General features: G+C 31.8%; 5 protein-coding genes across 5 annotated transcripts; 1 reads left to right on the top strand and 4 right to left on the bottom strand.

The window, feature by feature from the left end:
- Positions 1 to 388: 388 nt before the first annotated feature.
- LOC105644108 (glutamate NMDA receptor subunit epsilon-1, putative (DUF3598)) lies at positions 389 to 3,753 on the bottom strand. The gene is made up of 8 exons (XM_037636149.2): positions 3,614 to 3,753; positions 3,085 to 3,409; positions 2,898 to 2,992; positions 2,326 to 2,431; positions 2,086 to 2,204; positions 1,794 to 1,980; positions 1,512 to 1,655; positions 389 to 828 (listed from the first exon to the last, which is right to left on the bottom strand). Exons 2-8 carry the CDS (start codon positions 3,322 to 3,324, stop codon positions 538 to 540), a joined length of 1,182 nt encoding a protein of 393 aa, XP_037492077.1. The 5' UTR covers positions 3,325 to 3,409; positions 3,614 to 3,753; the 3' UTR covers positions 389 to 537.
- On the bottom strand, positions 3,598 to 4,977 carry LOC105644109 (early nodulin-like protein 16). Its single transcript, XM_012229371.4, has 2 exons — positions 4,696 to 4,977; positions 3,598 to 4,096 (listed from the first exon to the last, which is right to left on the bottom strand). Exons 1-2 carry the CDS (start codon positions 4,874 to 4,876, stop codon positions 3,780 to 3,782), a joined length of 498 nt encoding a protein of 165 aa, XP_012084761.1. The 5' UTR covers positions 4,877 to 4,977; the 3' UTR covers positions 3,598 to 3,779.
- A 2,140-nt stretch (positions 4,978 to 7,117) lies between these two features.
- On the bottom strand, positions 7,118 to 9,641 carry ENODL17 (early nodulin-like protein 17). The gene is made up of 2 exons (XM_012229372.4): positions 9,335 to 9,641; positions 7,118 to 7,831 (listed from the first exon to the last, which is right to left on the bottom strand). Exons 1-2 carry the CDS (start codon positions 9,528 to 9,530, stop codon positions 7,491 to 7,493), a joined length of 537 nt encoding a protein of 178 aa, XP_012084762.1. The 5' UTR covers positions 9,531 to 9,641; the 3' UTR covers positions 7,118 to 7,490.
- Positions 9,642 to 11,333: 1,692 nt separating this feature from the next.
- On the bottom strand, positions 11,334 to 17,383 carry CM1 (chorismate mutase 1). The gene is made up of 6 exons (XM_012229373.4): positions 16,967 to 17,383; positions 15,469 to 15,691; positions 15,289 to 15,375; positions 14,605 to 14,748; positions 11,944 to 12,036; positions 11,334 to 11,875 (listed from the first exon to the last, which is right to left on the bottom strand). The coding sequence occupies exons 1-6, from the start codon at positions 17,149 to 17,151 to the stop codon at positions 11,639 to 11,641; spliced, it is 969 nt and encodes a 322-aa protein (XP_012084763.1). The 5' UTR covers positions 17,152 to 17,383; the 3' UTR covers positions 11,334 to 11,638.
- Positions 17,384 to 20,464: 3,081 nt separating this feature from the next.
- Positions 20,465 to 22,020, top strand: LOC105644112 (PPR containing protein (DUF179)). The gene is made up of 2 exons (XM_012229374.4): positions 20,465 to 20,720; positions 20,949 to 22,020. The coding sequence occupies exons 1-2, from the start codon at positions 20,576 to 20,578 to the stop codon at positions 21,722 to 21,724; spliced, it is 921 nt and encodes a 306-aa protein (XP_012084764.1). The 5' UTR covers positions 20,465 to 20,575; the 3' UTR covers positions 21,725 to 22,020.
- The last annotated feature ends 1,553 nt before the right edge of the window (positions 22,021 to 23,573 follow it).

The following is a 23,573-nucleotide window of genomic DNA, read 5'->3' as shown; positions in this document are numbered from 1 at the left end:
TTGTCAATGAGGCTGACTAATAGAATTAGAATTATACCTAATATATAATTTAAGAAATTGATTGTTCAACAGACAATGCAATCAGGCTTAATTCAAAATAATACTGTAATAACAGAATAATTTATCATTTGAATCTGGTTTAGTCCTGAGAAGTGAGAAGCTGATAAGAAATATTACAAATTAATGACAAGTAGGATTAGAATATGATGTCCTCTATCAAATATTCCGATAGCAAGAATGGACCTTTTTGTCTTTAGAATTTATAAAGATTTTTTTTTTTTTTTTTTCTGAAGAATTCGCCATAATGTATCTTATCCGAGCATAATATCATGAAAAATGAATACAAATTTTTGACTGCTGCTTAGCATCAGTAATAGGTCTAAAAAGGTATCTAAATTTGATATTTTTAGATTCCGAAACATAAAATGTTCATGTAGCTGCTACAAGTTATTTAATACATCGATTTTGGGCAGAAAGATGAATTTCTATGTTAAAACAAAAAAGAATTCCTACTACAATGAAGCAGAAAGAGGAAACTCATAATTTAATTTCAGAAAAGTAAGTTGATGAAACAGCCAAGCCTTCTACATCATAAGTTCTAACCAGTCTTTGTCTCTTGCCAGGAGCTTCAAGCCAACAAAATTCTAAATGAAATGACTTAGATTCTGCAACATTCTTTGCAATGTCAGAAGGGTATCCCATGTACATGCCTCCAGGTAATAATGTCATCTGGTATCCTCCATCAAATGTAACCAAGTCATCGGCCATGGCTCCCGTCCAATGCACATTAGTTGTAACACCATGTCTATCAGATGTCGAAGTAATATCCTGACAATTTTTGTTTATATAAGTTAAGTTTTCATTCCAACCCCAAATGAACTAACCACTGAAAATATGAAAAGCATGTAACTAAATAAGTTACATTTGAATCATATAACTTATAGTCAGTTAGGATATGTTTCGTCGCCTCAATCGCAAGAGGTTGGGAAAAGTTAAAATGAATAGCATAGTGGAAAAGTATATGAATGGGAGTATTTTTACAAGAAAGAAATGAGGGCAGGTATCTACCATAATAAGAAGGAAAATAATGACAGGAGGCAATATAAGAAGGTTTCTGTATCTAGATTACAATGCAACCAAAAGTTCCCCTTTCTTTAATTCACAGTGGCATGACATATGGCAGAACCACAATGTAATCTGTCCCAGATTTCAATTTCTTATGATATTTTTCATATTTGAAAAACTTGAATTTTGGTGGAAATAACATCTATGTTCTTTAAGTATGACTTCTTCGGTGACTATTAAATTTTATTTTAATAATTTCAATAACAAAACTAGACTAAGGATTTTCAAGATCAAGGTATTCATTTCCAAGATGAGCCAACTATGTTCTAAGAGTACACTTTTTGATATTTACACCAGATTGTTGCTGTGGTTTCAATGGCATTAATTGCATTAGCATGACCCATCTCATTTCCCTTTCTCAAAAAGGTAATTGGCGGAACATATACCTGTATTAGCTGACCCTTATCATCCATTTCAAGCAAAGCTACTGTATCAGCTTCAGCAATTGTTGATCCATAAACACCGCTACGTTTTGTTAGAGAATGGCCTTTCCACTGACCAATAAATGGTAGGATCCTATTTGCACTATCCTACAATCAATAAAAGGAATCATGTCATCATATAAACCATACAATCAAAAACTTAATGTAATTTTGATGAAACAGTCCATTGATCAAGTTGAAAAAAAAAAATTTCTCTATCTGTTAACAAGTTACAACTAGACTCACCATGTGACTGTTGAGTGATGGATGTGAAAGGATCACATCGCTTCTATCCTCAAGGAAGATAAGAAGCATTTCTAAAACACCTTTTGGATCCATGATATGAAAAGCTCTTGCTCGCCTATCTTTCTCTTGTGAATATAGGCAATTTTCACATACAATTGAAGGCTGACGAGAAGGAAGCTTAAGATTTCTACATGTTAAGAAATAAGCAGTACCAAGTAAGCAATCACATGGTGAAATACACCTTGTTAACTATAATCAGTAAATTCACATTAGACCAAAAAGAAATTCTAACCTGGGTGATTCTTCTCCAGTGTCATCTTCCCCTAGCACTCCTTGCCTTAACACAGTTTCTAACATGCCAGCTGTCTGGTATCTTAGAGCAAAAGCCCTCTCATTGGGGAAGAAGCCAATCTGCAGACTGATCATTATAGATATTCAATAGAGAACACGAAAACAAGGGTAAAAGCTGTTTGTCACTCAAGCATTAGAAAATGGATAAACTATAATAGTTTGAAGAGTTAAACAAACTCACTTGTTGATATTTGTCTACAGTGAACATGTTGGTTTCTTTTATCTTGTATTCTGCCCATTCCGGCTCCTCATCATATCCAGAGATTGTTGGTTGTTTTATATACAGCCTTCAAAGCACAGTAGAAACAATTCTATAAAAGCGAAACAAATTATGACTCCAGGAAAAGGATACTAAACTCTGTGTCAGTAGCAACCGGTTCTTCATAACAAGATTCATACTCTTGTAATTGCACTTTAAAAATCTAACAAGGACATGCAGTGCTATAATAAAATAAAATCATGTTAAAAGAAAAATTCTTTCATGTTTCTCCACCAGATTCAAACTTTGTTTTATCAAAAGCCAGAACCTTGACAGACTAAAACAGCAATTTATTAAGTTTATAACTCAATGTAGAATCAAATTTCAGAACATCATAATTGAATTGAAAAGACAAAAAATTAGAGAGATGTGAACATTAAATTGAACTTAAATAAACCAATTACCACCTAAATCCCAACCAATGAGTGCTTCAGATTATTCATCACAGTAATTGTAACATTATTAGACAAATCAGAAAATGAATCCATACTTACGTTTGAATAAGACTAATAAGTTCATCTTCTCCATAAGAGCTTGCAGAAAGCTTTGTACTCACTTTTTGCATCAATTTCCCATGCGAATCAAATTGCTACCATGAAAAAATGATAAAAAGAAAATCAAATTCGCGAATTTAGAAAGAAAATTTTATTAAAACAATTTAGATTAAATGCAGAAACTGACGTGAAAAGAGCCGTGCCATTTGCCAACATTGAGGTCAATGAAGCGGTGAAGATTATCGACGGACATGGCGTCATCTTCAACGTGTGTTGTTGACGACGGTAAGCTGGTGGATCGGGTTTTGGAGGTCCGAGGAGTACAAATGGAGTGCCGAAAGTGGGGGCGCGTCAAGAATTTAGGAGAGAGAGGTGATAGTGATTTGGACAGTGGAGGGAAGCAGAGAGAGTGGCAAATAGAAGCCATGAAAAGATTTTAGTTTTGGATTGCAGAGCCAGAGATTACAGTTGCCGCTTCTTAAGCCATCTTATCTCATCTTATTTATCAACTCCTGAGATATTGAATGATTTTATAAATTTAAGTGATTAATAAAAATAATTTTATAAATTAAAATGTAAATATGCATATAAAATAGGGGCACAATAGAAAATTACAAATATTATTTTCTTTTAAAAGAGAAATAAAATTATAATTTGAAATAAATAAAAAAGGAAAATAAATAATTCTAAACCAATCAAAAATCTAAAAGCCAAACCTTCCATTGCATGTAATATAACTCACATCACCCTAATACATAAGCCACAGACTGTCCATATTGCAACTTGCTAGTCAAATCCAAATCCACTTAAAAGGGAAAAAAAAAAAAATTTAAAGTTCTAAATAAGTGAATTTATCAAATAATGGGCAATTAATTAAAAATACTATATAGCTAAAGTTAGATAAAATGCAATAGACATGATCAGAATGAAGCTTCCAGCAGTAGTTGGCAATGGAGAGCCATTTTTGGAAGGTGCAGGGCCTGGTACTGCTGGAAGCTGTTGGACGAGAATGGCTACTTTCATCCCATTCCAGCAATAGCCACCGCCGCTAAGGAAGTAATATGGCCTTGCCTCTTTGAGCTCAACCACATCCCGGCCACCGCGGGTGTAGTTCCTTAGGAAGCCTTGCTCATTGCAGCTTTTATAGCTTGTCTCATTCACTTCCAGGACATTGAAGGAGTTTATATCATATACAAAATCTGAAAACAGGAGGGAAACATTTTTAAAATTAATAATAATAGTAATAAAACAAAAATTTTTTTTTATTAAGAATTAGAAAAATCCAAATATAGGAAAAATCAGGAAAATATTTGCTCAACTGTATATTTATTAGGGACATATCTTATTCTTGCACAAGACTTGATCTCCCAATCTGTAAAGCTGGTTCTATATTTATACATAGCAATTTTAGATCAGCTAATTAAGATGCCAAACAACTTGTTAATTCAAATTATTATAAATATTTTATTAGTGAACGGTGCAATTAATAGAAATAGAATTTTCACTTGGTCGAAATAAAAGCCAGCTCAAAATCTATTATTAAACAAAGCCTAAGTCTTAGTCTCAAACTAGTTGGAATCGGATATATGAATCATTTATTTCGAAAGCACAATTTTTCAAATGCATTATAACTAAAATTTAACCCAAAGGAAAACCCAAATCTTGTAAACATACATATTCTTGTTCCAAAATCAGTACCATTAAAGAATTCAGAGAAAGAAAAACAAATCCCCAAAACAAAAGAACCGAAAACCATATATGTGCACATAAAAGAGAGAAAGGATAAAAATAGACTTACAAAGCCAATCACCCACATGGAATTGCTCAGGATTTTGACTCAACCACTCAGTGTAATTATAATTTGGGATCCATCCACTTTTCCCTATCTTGATTAGCTCACAATCTGCACCCTTCAGTATCATCATCACTGCAACCACAATCACCAATCTTGCAATTTTCTTTTTCACTGAACTCTCCATTTCACTCTCTTTCTCAATCTCAACAAGATGAAATTTAGGGTTATGTATCTTACATATATAGAAGCCAATTTCCAACAAATAAGGCAATATAGTAAACTTGAGTAGTCATATTTGGTTTAAGAGTCAAAATTATGAACACCATTTTTGGTAACTTGAGCTGGCATTTCCGGTACTGCATTGAATCTTGGGCCTTTTGCATTAACATACTATGTGGGTGCTTAGCTTTATTGTTTTTCTTTGACCTATCCATAGGAGTGGACACGGTTCTGTAACCGTCGATTCCGGTTTTAAACAACTTAAAATTAAAAATCGAACTGAAAACTGATTGTTTCACTTCTAAGTTGGAATCAGCTGGTTACGATTCTGATTTCGGTTCCTTAACGATTCTAAATCGATGATTTTGGACAATTTTTAGGATGACTCGCGTAATTTTAAAACCAAAAAACCTAACTTACACCGCTGCCATTAATATATCTATACGTTATATGGCTATTTATAGTTGTTACGATGGTTAATTTGGAGATTTTGATGAAAAATTTAAAGAAAATAAAAAAAATGTGTTGGAACCACCAGTTCTAACTGATTGTCAAAACCTTCGATACTGACCGGTTCTCAAAACTGCCGATTCACGGTTCTGAACAATTTAGAACTGGAATTGACCCACAATCTCTCGGTTACAGTTCCGATTTCAATCGATTCTGAACCGACGATTCCGGTTCCAAAAATCGAAATTTAGCCACCCCTACCAATCCATGTATGTGTAAACTATTAAAAGCAATATATTAAAACTCACATGTAATTCACCAACATATGGTATGATCATAGAAGTAGATTGTATTTTCAAGCAAATTTTATCTACAAGTTGATAAAAATACTTATAATTTTGATTTTAAAATAAGTATAATAAATATATTTTAAATCTAATTAGACTTGAAAGTTCATCTCTCAAACTAATTTAAAATTCAACTTTAATAAAAAAATTTTCTCTAATAATAGATTTAAATATGCTAGATTAATACAAAGAAATATCCGAAAGAAATTTAGTCTCGAGCGTACATAAATTATATGACCCGAAAACAGTCAATTAAAAAAAATGTTTTAATCTTTTTATGTTGCAATGTTAAAACAAATATTCAAAATTTTAACTTCAAAGTAAATATTGAAATGAAAATCCCAACTTATATGTGTGTATATAAGAGTGGTGGAGTATTTGTATTAGATGTTATTAATATTGTTGTAACAGAAAGGGAAGATAACAAAAGAATGTGGTATGTGACATGTGACGAAGTTCAAGAATATAAGACAAGATTGGAGAATTTTCGTTTGTAATGTATAATGTGGCAGAATCCCATTGGCCATTGCGATTTCTGTTCTTTAATTGATCACTCATTCTGTTTGGCTTCTCAGAAAATCAAAGGAAAGTAGATTCTGGGTGATCTTATTATGCCTAAAGGGCTTAAAGTTCCAATCTGATGTTTGAGTAAAATAGCTTCTCTCTGCTTTTATAATTGAGTTAGTAGTTCAAGTTTTAAGAAATTTTAATAATATATCTAAAGACAAAAGCTTGATTATGTAATTTCTAGTTCTATTACCATGTTTGACAGGAAAAAGTGGGACTGTAATTGTCTGTACAAAGGTATCCTAAATGGATCAACTCATTGGTCCTAAAACGACAGCCCGTTTTATAATCAGTTTAAAGAAGGAATCTTTTTTATGACCTCTTGTAAACAAAAGCTTGTTACTTCTTTTTCAATTAACTCGATTATGGCTCAATCTGGTTAACCAATTCTTTTAATAACAGGATATATTTAGTATTATTGTTTAAGTTGCTATTGAGAAAATATTGATTGGAGATAATTAAATTTTATTTTAAAAAGTAAATTTTACATTTATTAATAATAAAAAAAAAAACTACAACATTCCAAAATTTAGATAATTATTATTACATCCCAGCACAATGTCATAATTCATTAGTGGATCCTCGTCTTCTTTAAAATTTACACTATTTAATCCTTCCGTTCTAATTGGGATTTCATGAGTGAGAAATTGGCAATTCTAGTTGATCCAATGATCATTGTCCTAGACTTAGCAATTCTCAGTCTAAATTAGAACAAATAATGAACATTGAAAAAAGGCATTTGGAATCAATTTTCCACCAGAAGCTGCACATGTGCAAACATGGTCAAACTAATGATTAATGGATTTCTTTAAACAATTCCTGCTAAGGAAAACAATAATAAATTAAGAAATACAGCAAATCCTTCTGAATTCCGGAATCAGTGGCCAACCTTACATAAAATCTGGTGACCTACCACATGAAAGACAGGCAGGAGACCCCACAAATCCATGCATTACACAAGAAACTCAAAAGCATTGACACAAATTGGCTTTTGATTTCTCTAATAAACAAATGAAAGCAATCAATTCTAAGACTCTTTAATTTAGTGAAAATGCACAACACTTTCTCAAGATACCATCCACTTTCAGGTCAACTATCTTAAAGAAAACAACACCCCAAGAAAAGAAAATTGTGAAAGACAACTCAGATTTTTTTTCCTTGACAAATTGGTTAAGGAAGTGTGAACTGGATCCTCATAATGGTGAATCAATACAGCTACCAGAACTGAACAAATGCATCCCAGAAAGCACCAATGGCGAGAGCAGCTGGAAGAACATATTGGCCTCTGAGAATGACATATGAAGCGGAGCTGTTCTCGTTTACGGGAGCAGCTGTGGGAGGTGGAGGTGGGTTTTCAACATGAACAGCTAACTTCATTCCACCAAAACAAAACCCTTTACCACTAATGAAGTAATAGTTGCGGGTCACATTTAGCGGAACCACATCCCTTCCAGCTCCTGTAGTCCAATTGTGAAGAGGATGATCGGAGTTGCATGACTCGTAGTCTGTCTTGTTTACCTCTAGCACATTCATCTGGTTCCTGTCATACGAGAAAACTGGGAAAAAAAATGAAATGAGCTTAAAATTTCATAGCTGATGCTACAATTTATTGATAAAAATTTTAAGCATTTTGAACAAAAGTGACATGTCAATGCCGGACATGATGATGATGATAAATTGCTAAACTGCATAACTGGTATAGGAAAATAAGTGCAAACATATATTTGAAAAGAAAATTAGTATATCTCTTTAATCATGACAGTTTATTAACACTTAGCAGGCTTTAAATTGGCTAGTGGTATCATTTGAAGATAGATCTAATGCATGTTTCATGTCAGTGCAGCTAAAAGAATCGACATCACCATATTTACTGCATGGTTAGCAAACCAAGACTTATTTACAACTCGTACAATGTTTAAACTAAATACATTCTCATACGTATCCCATCTAGCAAAAATAGTACACTTGTTGGGGAAATATTTTCAATCTTCTGCCCATGTGCAAAGAATGCATAAGCAAAAGTTGCGCCCCAAATCAAGATTGTTGACCACAGTGTCTTGACTATTCCATTGTTTGACCATGAAATCCAAGCCACAATTATGGAGTATTGTAAGGTCATAAATTTGGACAAGCCTAAACTACATTCCTGTTGGTCAGCTGAGTTTAGATTGATGCCTCAAGGTCTGAAAAAGGAGTTTATATTAAGCTAGAGGAGCACAAAACTTGTTCCAAAAATTTTTATCTACACCTCTTGTTTACCTTAAACTTACATCTATCTGGAATCCACCAACGAAAATGGTTTGTGAGTCAGACATATATGTAAGAGATTGGCACAGTTCATAAAATTGTGTAATTGACAACTCATTTGGTGGAACCACCAAAAAGTAACTAATAGACAGCTCAAATAGTAAAGATAAGAACTTTTGACAAACACACAAGAAGTCCAAGAAACAATACAAAGTGGTTCTTCACCATAGAAGCAAAAGGCAAAATTACAGATCTGAATTTACTAGATAATTAGCCAGCAAAGGAATTGAATAAAACTAAGTTAATCCAAGAGTTTATCCTGATCAAGCTACTAATCTTGTCCATTAATTTCTGCAGTTCTCATTTAGCAACCATAAATTTCTCCTCTACTAACTGCTATTGCTACTGTTAGTAATTGGTCTTTTCAGTTTCTCTATTTTAGCTTCAATGTCTTCCATGCATTTTATAGCAGCCAAACAAAAATCTGTTTTAAACTAGCAAAATGCGAAATTTAAACTAACTTCTCAAAGTAGAACTTGTTAAGGCAATTCAAACTAGCAGCTTAAACAAACAAACAGACAGAGACTCAGGGAAAGCTCATAACTTTCTACTTATAAGCAAAATCCAGACAAGACCAAGCTGCAGATCTAATCCATTTATCTTCAAGACTGAGAAAATTGGGCTAAACTCAAATAGTAAATCCTACTCTTTTAACTACAAACATAGTGGACAAAAGCAAAAACTAGGCAAATACAGATCTGAACCTTTAAGCACATTATGCAAGAGAAAAATAGTTAGAAAAGAGAACTTACAGAGCCAGTCACCATTGTAGAAATGCTTATCTTGAGCCCAAATAGTGTAGTTTACATTAGTAGTCCAACCCATGTTGGATCCTACAGTCCATCTAGTTGCAGACACTTCTGGTACCATAAACACCATTAGAATCACCACAGCCACCGGCACCATCATAGATGAGCGGAACCCACACCCTCTCCTCGTTCCATCCATTGCTCTTCCCTGTCGCTTTCTCTCTCTCTTTCTCTAGCACGCTCTAATAATAAGAAGACGTTATGCTTTGCTTTCGGCCTTGATTGGGTTGGTTTATTTATTATATCTCATAGAGCTGCTTCTTGTCAAGAAAGTGACAAGGTTACTTGTATTGTTTAGCTTCTAGCTAGATCTACTAAACTACTTGTATTGCTTATTTTTTATAATTTCTTGGATTAAAAAAAATTGTTTATTAAAAATGAATTCCACCAAAATTATGCAAACAGTAATTTTCTTTTAGCTTAAATGTGTATGTAAGAATGTTTTTTTTTTTAAAAAAATTATTCTCTCCCCTAATTCTTTGAATTTTACCTTTAACTAATTGTAAAATTACCACTAATTAGTTAATTTTTTGAAAATCACAAAGACTTATTCATCTATTTTTAAAAATAAAGTGACGAAATAGTAAATTTTATTAAGAGATGAAATAAAAATTTTTGTATTTTTTTATAAAGTTAAAATTTTTCATTTTTTTAATTTTACCTTAGTATAATTTAGAAAATGAATCCTTTCAAAAAAAAAAAGAAGAAAATGACAAAAAAAAGAATAACAAAATAAAAGTATTTCAATTTTAATTACAAAATTATACCAAATATAAGTTATATGGAATTAAATTAAATTATATGTTTTAAATATAAATGAATTCCAAAATCAGAAATCTCTAATTCATTCAAACAATAGAGCATGGAAGTTGGGAAAAGCTGTCACTGTATTAGCTTTTAAAGCCTGTGATGTGTCTCTTCTCGTACTGTGATATTCTCTTTTTTCCTTTTTTGGCATCTTCTTTTTCTCTCCTTTTAAGTTGCTTTTCAACCATTATGGCTTTTCTTCTATTTTCTTTCATTCTTCAAATACATTTCTTTCCTTTTCCTTTCTTCTTCAATTCTGTTATTACTATTAGTTCATATTTCATGCACATATTAGCTTTCTAAACTAAAATTAATTTTCCATTCTGTAAATTTGCAAGAAATTAAAAAAGTTATTAGGCTTTTAACTGTAAATTAAAGGAGCTTCAAGAAAGAGAAAGTATATATATTTTTTCCTTTTTGTATAATCTAACAAAAAAAATATAAAAGAAAAATTTATACTGTGTTCATCACTCATCACATTATATGCTTCCCAATTCTTGGCAATTTGTGGACCCTGTTCTAACATGGATGGGACCCAACCCCATTAAACTAATGCATAGGCTAAGCTATGGATTCTTTGTAGAGCCCTTTTTTTTTTTCAACCGAAAAAAAGGACTGTGTTAGTTAACCAGTTCGAGTCAGTAAGATGTTGATGTCTCAATTTAAAATACATTCATATAGCGCACCGAATTCCCGAGCACTGATGGCAGATGTTGTTCTTTCTTACAAGACCATAGCATTGCGGTTCTCAAGTAAATCCCAACATAAGGCAGCAGAGTCGAAGAATCGAACCCTTGATCAGTCAAGTGACTGTTACGCTGCAGAGTCAAAGGATCCAACCTTGATCCGGCAATGATTAACGTCTTTTTGTAGAGCCCATTACAGCTTGCATATTACCAAGTTCAAATGTCTTCAATGGTTTTCTTTATATAAATATTATTTGGGTGAAGAATAGCTGATTTGTACGAATACAACTTCTTTTAAAAGCAATTCTATATATTCATCCTTATTTAAAAATCCAAGCTTAATACATTGAAAATTCTAATCCAATATTAGGAACTAGAAATATTTAATATACAAAGGAACAGAAAAAATCACTTCTCTGATAAAAATCCATTGCAAAGCCAGAGAACCGTTTCTTTTAAGTCTACAAACCCAACAATGGAAGTAGTTATTATATTTATGGAACATATGGTACTTGCCACAAAGCATCATCATACATATTACAGGTTACATTGCTTGGTCTGATGGAGAGAATAGAATTTCTCAAACTCTATAGGTTACATCATCTTCACCTGATCTGGTTCACCGTCTAATAAGTTTAGTAATTTTCCATCTCTGCCATTTTACATGCACGTCTAATTACATACACCGTGTATTAATTGATCATAGGTTATACATAAACATGCTCTAATAAGCATAATCAGCTATGCCAAAGTTTTAATCCAATCTTCTTAATAAATATTCAACTTGAACTTCCTTTGTCAATGGCATGATCCATTCCCCATACAACTCCGCAACCAAGCCAGGATCTATTTTGTATACTGGATCGGTATCCTCATCTCCGAAACATATTGTCACCTCTTGGCCAAAAGTTATGGCTTTCATTTCCACTCTCTTTTTTATTGCCTCTTCAACTTTGCTGTAGGTGAGCAAATCCATCAATCTATCTCTGTCCTGCAGATTTCAAAACTTCTATCAACAATTTAGAAAACAAGAATATTCTCAGCAGGGGTAGGACGTACCTGTGCTCTAATAGCAGCTTTATATGCATCTGGAGAGTTTCGGAATTTTGCTTCTGCTACAAATTTTCCATAATGAATTCTTTTTGAGAGAACCTGCAACCACAAAAATTCATAAGCATTAACCAACATTAATTAGATCTGCGGAAGGATGCTGATTGATTGATGCAAGTGTGCCTCTTTAGAGAAAAGAGGAATGGCTTTAATGATTCATTAGATGTAAAACTGCAAGACATGCATAAAGGGAGCAGCGTGCTTTAGAACCTTAAGGTGAGGCGAAAAAGGTTGGTTTAGAAGAAACAAAATGGAAAAAAGATAAAACTAACCAAGACACTTATAACTAAAGAATGCTCTGTATTGCACTAACAATAATAGCTCCCTACTTCTCTTTTCTCTGTGGCCTCCCTCCTTCAAATTTCTCTTTAACCTTGTATTCTTTACTTTTCTCAGCTTCTCTCTTCACACACTCTTTTCTTTGTTGGTAATTTTCCCCAGTGAGTATTATCTGTTAGTACTACAATTCCATGTGTAAATCAAATTTTTAGCAATTTTTACACTTCCTTTTTCTTTTATCTTTTCTTCACCTTGTTTTTCCATATGCATTATCCAGTGAGTATTATCTGTTAGTACCACAATACCAGATTCAGCATTTAAATGAAAAGCAGCACGACAACACCAGATTTATGACCTATGAGAAAACATGACACATGGATCTCTAAAAATTAAAGGGAGTATGCCCTCTTGAGTTTGAAATGGTGTACCTTTGTGGGGTTTAAATGCTTTAATTGATGCAATCAAGAGCATAGCTGATGCACTATCTATTCCTATCCACAGGCAAAGCCTTAGTCCTACTCATGATCCAAGTCCATCTTGTAGAGAAAAGCTATGTACTGGCTTTAGTTCTAGTTTTGGGCATTCTGGAAAGGGAAAAGTTAAATATTTCATTAACTTCATACTTCAGTATGGTTCCAGATGTCTCTATTCATTTCTATATATAAAGACTTAACCTTAATGTCATATTTACTTATTTAGTTTTTGTTTGAATTAAAATATTTTGAGCAAGAACTGAGGGTTCTTCTCAATAGCTCTTGGTAATAATTTTTATATACTCTACAGTGTCTGAACATAAAATTATGTTTCAAGAACTTGAAAAAATACAGTCGCATATAGGAAAGACGCCATGAAAACAAGTATATCAGGGTTTATTCTTTCAACAGCCGAATGAGTACAGGATCAACAAAATTTTTTTTCGTTTTCCCATTTCCCATTTCCTTTTTTTCCACATTCCTGTGAGTTCTGTCATAAACTCTGTATCATCGAACCACAACCAAAATCTAGTCCTACCACAAAAGACATGCGGATGTGGGAAACAGATGGCATTGCCAACAATGCACGAATCCCTATTTAATGATCTAACCAGTTTTTATCTCTTTCCATTAGATAGAAAGTTTTGGGAAACTCAAACACTAAGAATACTATCGGCATTTGTAGCCATCCCAGTTCCAGTGCCACACTAACTGCTAACCATTTACACCATGAAAATAATCAATTGCCTATTTTCAATTGCAGATTCTAAGGATACAGCTCCATTAGAGAAGGAGCATTTCACATCACATTGAAACAGAAAAGACAAAAGCCATTGCTAAAATTTTCAAGGAGAATTTCAAGAGCCAACGCATAAACCACATAACTGAAAATATTCTCTCTTGGGAAAATGGGAACAGAAAAATGAGAGCTGCTAACCAATTGCTTTGCATATTTATGGAGACATTACCTTGTGCTTTGTAATATTCATAAAAAATTACTACATGTATCAGCCAAAACCAGCATAGAACTCAAGTTGAAATTATGGCAGGACCAGAATGTATCATGATGTCCATTTTTAACAAAAAGAAATACTTGCAAGGCTAGACTATGATAGAAGAGGAGCCTACCTACAATCCAAAAGAGTGTTTGGCTTGTAGAACAGACAATTGTTGGTGTTCAGAAGTCAAAGTCATGGAACTAAAGACTAACTGATGTATGTCAAGTGATGGAAATCAGCAAGCACACAGTGATCATGAGGATCGACAAGTTCCCAAGTGAAAGATGAGCTTGAAAGAAGACCAAAGGCTAATTTACATGATCCAAACATGTGGGCCTTGACTTGAGTCTTTTACTTAGTTTTATGTTTTAATTAGCATAACAGGCCTATTTGAATTGGGCTTTATGTTTTAGTTAGTTTTTAGATTTCTTAACATATAAATACTTAGCTTTCAAGTATTATAGGTAATATAGAGAGCATTTTATGAAATTGAATTTAAGAGAGGCGTATTCCGTTTGGTTCTTCGTTGAACTTGCTTTAAAACATTAACCCTGCTTATCTACATCTAGGTACAGAGAAACACTGGCATATATATACATATTTTGAAATATAATGAAGATAGAGCATGTTGTGACAGAACATGTTTCACTGTCTGTCATAATCTTCCATGGACAATATATGCAGTATATAAATAGCCAATAAGCAAGTGATTGAGAAAGAGAACATAAGAAACATCTTTTCTTCCTCTAAGACAGGACAATTTGCACCAAATTTGTGATTATCACAGAATATACACATTAACAGATTTCAAAATAATCTGAATTGATCATAAAGTGGATATATTAGTCAAAAACTAGTACCTGCAGGCAGATTGTGTCACAAACAGCAGTTGATCCACAATTACCATCATTCCCATCCTTGACCAATCTTGGGAGCACATCTCTGAAGTATAGGTCCCATACTTTCTTATTTATATTAATCGAGTCAGCAATAGGATGCAGCACCTGTTTTATGAGAAAGCAACAGGTTTAAAAAGTAAGTAAAAGAACATAGATGAAGGGTAGAAGTGGTTTCACACACACACACACACAGAGAATCTGCTTCCCCCCCCCCCCCCCCCCCCAAACAAAAAAAAAATAATAATAATATTGGATGGACCGCATTATGCATAAACAAATACATTTTAAACTATCAGCAAATATCTGCCAACACATTCATCTGATCAAGGTTATACTCTCTAGATTTTACTTGTTGGAATTTCATATCATGAGCAAATATAAGCAATTGCCTCCAATATGCTCAAATGTTGATAATCAAAACATGCCCTGATTTCTTCATACTGCAACCCTATTAGTGTCTGATACAGAATTAGTTTTCTGAACACTGTCAATTACAGCAATGTATAATTCCTTCCAGATTGAAAGAACTCCAAAATATCACACATAAATGAGAATATTGTTTCATAGATCTTGGAAAATGAACTAAGAGAACTGCAATCTTGACTAAATACTAAGCTCATTTTTTTACTACAGCTAATTTATTACCTGTGGGTACTGCAGAGGTGGCAACAATGGCTCCGGCAAGTCATCAGGGAAGAAAGGGTGTTCATCAGGGCTCTTGTATCTGCCAACCTAACATGCAGATGCAATTTAAGAGAACACACAAGACAGCATGATCATAATATCCTCTTTCTTTGAGAATTCAGAAGCTCAAGGATAACATACCTGAGCATGAAGTTTTTCAATTTCTCTGAGCATGTACTCTACCAATGAACCATGGAAGCCATCCATGGAAAAAGCATCAGGATCATAGGTATCAGCATTGTAACAATATTGGGACCTCTCTAAAAGGCTAAATATTATGCTATCCTCTTGTCGAATCAAGGAACGTCTTATATGTTCGAGGGTCAAATTTTCACTCTCATCCACCCTTTTCTTTTTCTCCAACCTACATAGAAACGTTCCACTTCTAAAACTTGCAGAATCATGACCATTTAACATTCAACTTCTCAAAAAACCACAGATAGAATGAAACTATATACATTCAAGTACAATAACAATTTGAGGTTCAGAAACATTTGAAAACAAAAATCTGAAGTTTGAGAACACTTAAGCACTCCCATGAAAGACTAAGGATTGAATGAAATGTTTTTACTCAAATATTACTGTTAAACAAGCACAAAAGAGGACCAAACTAGGTATTCCATAATTTGCATTGCTAGCAACACATCACTGAGTTATCAAGAAGGTGCTTAGTGATCAGTTTATGCACATTAGCATGAAAGTTAAAACAGGTACAGAACTTCTAATTTGCTAAATTGAATTTGAAGAAAGAAGCTCATTATGATTGCTGAAGCTACTTCTTTAATTGAATTCCAAACAGATTTTACCCTACAAGTCTATGCACGTGCACAGATTACTGACTTCCAAATCAGATATCCAACCTCCATGTTGTTGCAGGGAGCAAATCACTATAACTTGCATATATGAACATGACATAAGACATTTCCTAATATTGAAGCATGTATCAAATGTTTTTATAAATTGGGAAATAACTATACAATCCGAACATTCACAATGGAAAGGAAAATCTAAAATTACCACTCGGGTCACACTTGTGAGATTAGACTCATTGTATCACCAATGTTTATACGGCACTTCAAATCTTAGATTGAATTCGTTTGTCCAGCAACCACCACTAGTGCAAGCATCTACATTTTTAGCCTAATTTGATTTGACCGTACCCACATAAACAAACTAAAATAAGAAATCAAATTCACAAGTGCGTGTTGCAATTTTGCCAACGGAACGAAATAATAAAAAGTTCAAGGTAAGATTTTATAAACAAAAGATTAATTAGTGCCGATTGAAATTTCAATACCAACCTTTTCATAAGAATTACAAATCATAACAAAAGCAAAGAAACCCAATTTCTATTGCACAAAGAAAAATACCAAAATCATCCAACAAGAAATACAATGTCAACATGTGAGAAATTGCAAAACACACAATCGACACATCAAAAAGAAACTAATTTAAAGGATTAGCCAAATAAACATTCTCATATCAGAAAAAAACAGGGAAAACATACAAACAAACATGAATGAGGAGAAAATGAAGAAAAAGAAAAGCAGGGCGTAAACAGGAAATATACCCATCAAGAATTACAAGCTTAATTGCAAGAATTTAAAAATTTAACGCTAAAGAATCTATATTCCCATACCCAATAGAAGAGGCAGATGCTTCTACAGATAAAATGCGTCTATTTGCAAAGCTTGTGGAGAATGGTCTTAATGTAGAAAGATTTCCCCTTGTTTTGGGAACAAAGAAGCAACTTGTACTCTGAAAGTCCGATACATGAGAAGGCAATAATGGAGGGGAAGAAGCTTTCAATAGCGTTGCCTCCATTACAAAGGGCGAGAGAAAACTTGAAGTGCAAAGAACAAATCACACTTCACTTGCAGAGATAGAGAGAAGAAAGAGAACTTATATCGCAAAAGAAAAGCCGAGAGAAAGAAGGAGGAGGACCGCTGGACCGGTGTTCGGTGGGTTTGTTAGGTGACAAGTCTCGTTCCTTTTTTTTTTTTTTTTTTTTTTTTGGCTTTTTCTTGACGGTAGGTAAGACGATGCTTGTCAGCCTCCACTGAGTCGTTGCCTGCGCGTCTAAACAATTTGGTGGGAGCAATTTACGCTGTGATTGGGGACAAAAACAAAGGAAAGCAGAATAGGGATTGTGACAAAAATAGCTTTCTCTGAAAAACTATTTTCCAAAACGAATTTTGAAGAAAATAATGTAAAAAACTATTTTTCAAAATGAATTTTGAAGTTATTTTCAAAAATAATGTAAATATGTTTTGCCTCCATCCAAATATAGATTTAATGTTTTTTTTTTGTAATAATCCTAAACTTTTTATATTTAATAGTTGATGGGTGGATATATAAATAATATTTGATGAAATAAAATAATCATTTAACCTTATGCTCTAATTAAAAAATATCATTTTTTAAGTAGAATTAAGAATTAGAAGTTATTCATAATGATAATTTATAATTGAAGCTAGAAAATTTTATTTAACTTTCATTTTTACATTATAAAATAGTCAACTTTGACATGACAATAATTGGAATCCAAGGGCAAATTAGATATAAAGAAAATAAGCAATAACGATGAATGTATAATTAAATGAGATTAACACCTTATTTGTAATAAATCCTTAGTATAAAAAAATTAAGAATCAAATTCTATAAAATTATATTTTACTATAAAATATGAAATTTCCAAACGAATTCCACAAATTTAAACAATTTAAAATTTTATAACAAAACTATTTTTTCTTTTAATTTTTAAAAATTATTACATCCAAAACTATTCACTCTTAAGGTATTTTTAAAATTATTCACTAAATGGAGCATAATAGTTAAATTGTTATTCAATTTCCTTTTTTAAATTTCTATAATGATATCTATAGATATTTTCAACATTATCTTTTTATCTATATAATATCAATATCTATATTTATGTTTATATTTATATCTATACAAAATTAAAGATTAAAAATCGATGTGATAGTTTATAGTAGCACTAGCTGTTAATTGGCTATTAATGGTAAAATTCGGCATCTATCTATATCTATATCTATACATTTTTATCTTATATATATAAAGATGGAAGTATGGAAGGTGACACAGTGTTGACTTGACATCTAACTTGGTATTATTTATTTTATTTTATTTTTTTCGTATTTATGATTTTGCTGATATATATAAAATTTTCTCATAAAAATTAAAGAAATTTATAGTATAATTTAATACTCCCCAATCCCAAAAAGACAATGTATTTTTCTATTTTATTTTGTCCCGAAATATAGTCAACTTATTATTTTTTATATTATAATTAATTTTTAAATTATTTTATTTCAATAATTCTCATTAATTACTTATTATATTATACAGTATTCACATATCAGTCCTACTTCAAATTCATATTTTATTTGATGAATTTATTCTTCCTTTTTTTTTTTCCTCTTGAATTTAAAAAGTCGTCAATGTTGGTCACTTTCATTAATTGCAATTTATACTTTTCATTTTACATTATCAATTATCAATATCAAATTTATTATTTCAATATAATAATAACTCATGTATTATTTAAAACTGTTACAATAGGAAGGTTATAATAAAAAACTTATCTACTAGCCATAATAACTCTTATTTTTTAATGTGTGTGAAAAAATGAGATAAACTATTTTTTTACGATAGAGAGAGTAACATCATTATCATTATTAATAGCAAATTTTTTCAATTTTATTTTCTTTTGATACTATATAAATATTATGTTTTTAAATTTTCAGTGCTTTTTTTTATATATTTTAATATTTATATTCAACTTTAGTTTCACATCAACATAATAAAATATAAGTATTTACTCATTTCAACATTGTAGTAAATGAGGTTGCTAAGTGAAGCTATAGATTTTTACCAATATTAGAATTCAATTAATAATGCATAAGATATTAAAAAATTGTCTCAAAATCTAAGAATACAATTATAAAAAGAAAAATAGTGAAATTATATAATATTATTTAAATCCTAATAATAATAAAATTGATATACGCGCAATGCAGAGATACATAATTATTTTTAATTATAATTTTCAATTATTTGATTTATCAAATATCGTTAATTGCCAGTTAAAAATTCAAAGGTAAATACTAATTTTCATTCCTTCCTCCAAAATAAAATGTTAGTACCTATTTTTATGCTTTCATTTTCAGTGCTGACCTTGAATATATGGACCATTAAATGCAATATTTTTCATAAAGCAGGAAAATATCTGATATTTATCTTTTAAAATTATAATTAAAATTTTAGTTTTAGTTAGGACCTTACACAATTCGGTAAATTTCTGTGTAGTTTTATTTTTTAGGTTTTAATATAAAAAAAAAGATAAATTCATCAAACTCTTATTTTAACAAATTAAACATTTTAACTTATAAAATTATATCTAATCAATTAAATTAATTAGACAGTTTGAATAGTTAAAAATATGAAATTATTATTTAAAAAAAAGTTACACTATTTACACATTTAATTGATAGTTCCCACTTAAAAATTAAAAATCTAAAAAAATTATTAGTGTAGAGACGTATATAATATTATTGTACTACAACTTTAAACACATAATAGACATTTTAAAAATATTTTTAATACAGTACAATTATTTGCTAAAAGTATAAAAAGTGAATTTATGAATTTCGCCCAAAAAAAACTATAATTCTATAGACGGTTAAGATCGTATTCTTTTCATATATAAAATCCATGAAAAGATAATGTTTATCCTAAAATCCAAATATAGCAAAATGCCAGCCAATCCTTCTTCTGAGTAGCCAATAACATAATGCCACATGGAATGAAGGGTAGATGCAAATGTGCACCTATACTTCTTTGTCTCAAACTTTTAGAATACAACTACTCAATATTCATCAGCAACCACAAACTTTGGTGCTTCATTCGTTCAATTAAATATTAAAAATAAAAATAAAAATGAAATAACTGGCTACAAGAATGACACATCACCCAAAAAGCTACAATAAGGTCCACTAAGCACAAAAAGTGTGTAATATGATATTTGATATTCTCTCCCATTGTGACATGTGTAAGTCATATCCATTGGCCATAGTCAACTTTGTTTTTCCAACTTGGATGGGAGAGTATGGGCTTGGGAAGCACTAGCTTGTGGTGCTCGTTAATCCTCACATTTGCCATATATTTTGTGCCTTTGGTATCCATTTCTACACATCCATTTGGTACATTTTGAAAGCTAAAGAAGATAATGGAAACTTGCTTTCTCTCCTCAAATTCCTTCACTAAGACAACAGAAATTTTTCCCTCCACCAAAGCTAGACTACTCTCCTATCCCAAGAGAGCTTCTACTCAGTTTCAGTTCAGAAGAGTTGGTCTCTCTTCCTCCGTAACTTGTAAGCTCTTTTTCTTTTTGTTTCTTTTTATTCATTAAGAGGCCCAATAGGTTAAATTGAACTCACCAATTGGTGAAAACATTTGTGATCGAAACAAATTAAATTTGAGATATCTCACTTATATATTCGATCAGATCACATTTAATTTGCTAGTTCTCAGTATTATTTGTTACAATTGAGTTTGACATGGATTATGGCTTAAAATATTTATTTGTTAAAAAAAAATAGGTTGCCATTTGTCTTCATCATCTTCCTCACCAGCTGGTGATGACAGCCAGCCATATCTTGAATCTGATTGGAGGTCATTTAGAGCAAGACTAGTTGCCAATGAGCAAGCATTTAGACCCAATGAGGCCTCTTCAATGGTGGATCAAGATACTGTAGTAGAATTGGATCATCCAATGCAAGTCACAGCTGGGGATAAATGGGCCCATCCAATCCATGAGCCTGAAAAGGGTTGTCTACTAATTGCCACAGAAAAGCTCGATGGGGTCCACATTTTCGAACGAACGGTGATCCTCCTATTATCGGTTGGGCCTGTGGGTCCATATGGGATCATACTCAATCGACCGTCGCTTATGTCGATCAAAGAGATGAGATCAACGGTTCTAGATGCGGCCGGGATGTTTTCAGCTAAGCCCTTATATTTCGGTGGGCCATTGGAGGAAGGGTTATTTTTAGTGAGCCCAAAAAGGGGTTATGATAGTGATAAGGTAGCCAAAAGTGGGGTTTTTGAAGAAGTAATGAAGGGAATGTATTATGGTACCAAAGAGAGTGCAGGTTGTGCAGCTGAAATGGTGAAGAGAAATGTAGTTGGTATTGGGGATTTTAGGTTCTTCGATGGGTATTGTGGATGGGAGAAAGAGCAATTAAGAGAAGAAATAAGTGCTGGCTACTGGACAGTAGCAGCTTGTAGCCCAAGTGTAATTGGGCTGCATAGTGTAGGCACTTGCGGGCTGTGGGAGGAGATAATTGGGCTCATGGGCCCAAAAAAGGTATCGTGAAATTTAGACTTTCATTATTAAATTGATAGGCAATTAAGTTGCTATGTTTAGGTTAGAGCATAAATAGGGCAAGAAGGACAAGTTTGTAAATTGCGTTATTGCTTTATCTAGATATCACTCTCGATCTACGCGTAAAAACACATATGTAAAAGAAAAAAAAAAAAAATCAAAAGACTATGGAATTTGTAGATCGATTTATAAATGCCAATGTGATTCTAATTTCTTTAATTATAATTGGAAAAAAAAAAAGAATCTAGTTGTCAATTTTATAAAATTTATATTTATCTTTCTTCTGATATTTTATTTTCCATATCCAAGCCTCACCAATTTGTTTGTTCTTTCTCATTTCTAAAGTCTGAAATGTATTTATTAGGATGTTGATAAGACCAACTTTGATTTAACAGGTAATATGCAATTTGTTAAGAATTGATAAGAGCAACTATTTAATTAAGCTAATGGGTCAATTTACATATTATGATAAACATTAAGATAATTTATTGTCCACAGATACCATAATTGACTTATAGATTTTATTCCACAAGAGAATATGTATATACATAGAATTCAAACATGATTTGTCTTCAACTAATAAAATTTGAAAAATATATAAAAAAAACTTTATAATACCACTTTAATTATATTTTAAAACATATTAATTATTAAGTAAAAGCTCTAGACTTAAATATGTAACCTACAAAAATTAGGTGGATAATTTAATGTTTGAGGTTTTTGGATTACAAATCTAACATCTATAGTGTGAACCAGACGGCAATCTAGTTGGTCTTTTCATTCATGTAAGGAGTGAGAGGTTTTGAGTTTGAATTCTCTCAACCACAGTTATTTTCACCAGTTTGATGAGTCAAGTGGAGGGCTATTCTAACATATATTGTTCAAAAATAATTAATTTAAATCAAATTGGTAGAATAATTTAAGTTAAGTTTTTTATTTTAATATTTTTTGGCAGAAAATTTTTATTATACAAAATACATATATTTTTTGGTGGAAAAACATTTTTGACACAACTTGTGACAGACACAATTACAGTGCAAATAAGATAAAAGAAATTGTAATGCCCTTGAAAAATATTTTTATAGTTTTGGTATTGCTGATTTCATACTAGGGATATAATTGCAAATAGTGACACTCTCTTTTTTTTTTTTTTGAATGTTAATGAAAGATCTTTTTTTTTTTTGAAAGGGGTTAATGAAAGATCTTTGTTATTCCCTTAGAAAAAAAAAAAAAAAAAATTCACCACACTCAACCTGGTTTCAAGTATTATAGAAAAAGAGGAAAATAGAGGTAAATAGGACCCCATTCTTATCAAATCACATTCAAATCTTTGAGCCCACAAGATTTGGTCCCAAAGCTAGGTCATATATGAGATTGAAAATTGAATTAGAATAATGTCTAGTAATATTGTTAGTGACATACTTTTGATACCTTTTTTGTTCTTTATTCTCCTTTTGGGACATCTTTAGATCATTTTACTCATATTGCAATACTTATAAAAGTTACTTTGCTTATTCTTTCAAATTTTTGCTATTTCTTGAAAGTTTTCAAGTTGCAAGATTTCACATGATCTGCCACCTTAATGCAATTGCACACAACCCTAAATTGGGTATATAATTTTAAAATAAAGCATATCTTAGAAAGGATGAGGATTGTGCCATCATTATTATTACTAAAACTTTTTTAAAAAGAATACTTGACCAAAAAAAAAATCTTTTTTTTTTTAAATTAAATTCGACTTGCTTAGACCCAATATATGCTGCTCGTGGACCAAATTCAGTTCTTGAAATTGTCTATATCCAGTTCATCCTTCAGAACAATATCACATCCCGAATCTAAT

This window comes from Jatropha curcas, chromosome 4 (assembly GCF_041381405.1).
Source record: "Jatropha curcas cultivar XTBG-Jc1 chromosome 4, XTBG_Jcur_1.0, whole genome shotgun sequence".
NCBI classification, from domain to species: Eukaryota; Viridiplantae; Streptophyta; class Magnoliopsida; order Malpighiales; family Euphorbiaceae; genus Jatropha; species Jatropha curcas.
Note: the sequence above shows the minus strand (reverse complement) of the source record. Positions and strands in the feature narration are given on the sequence as shown.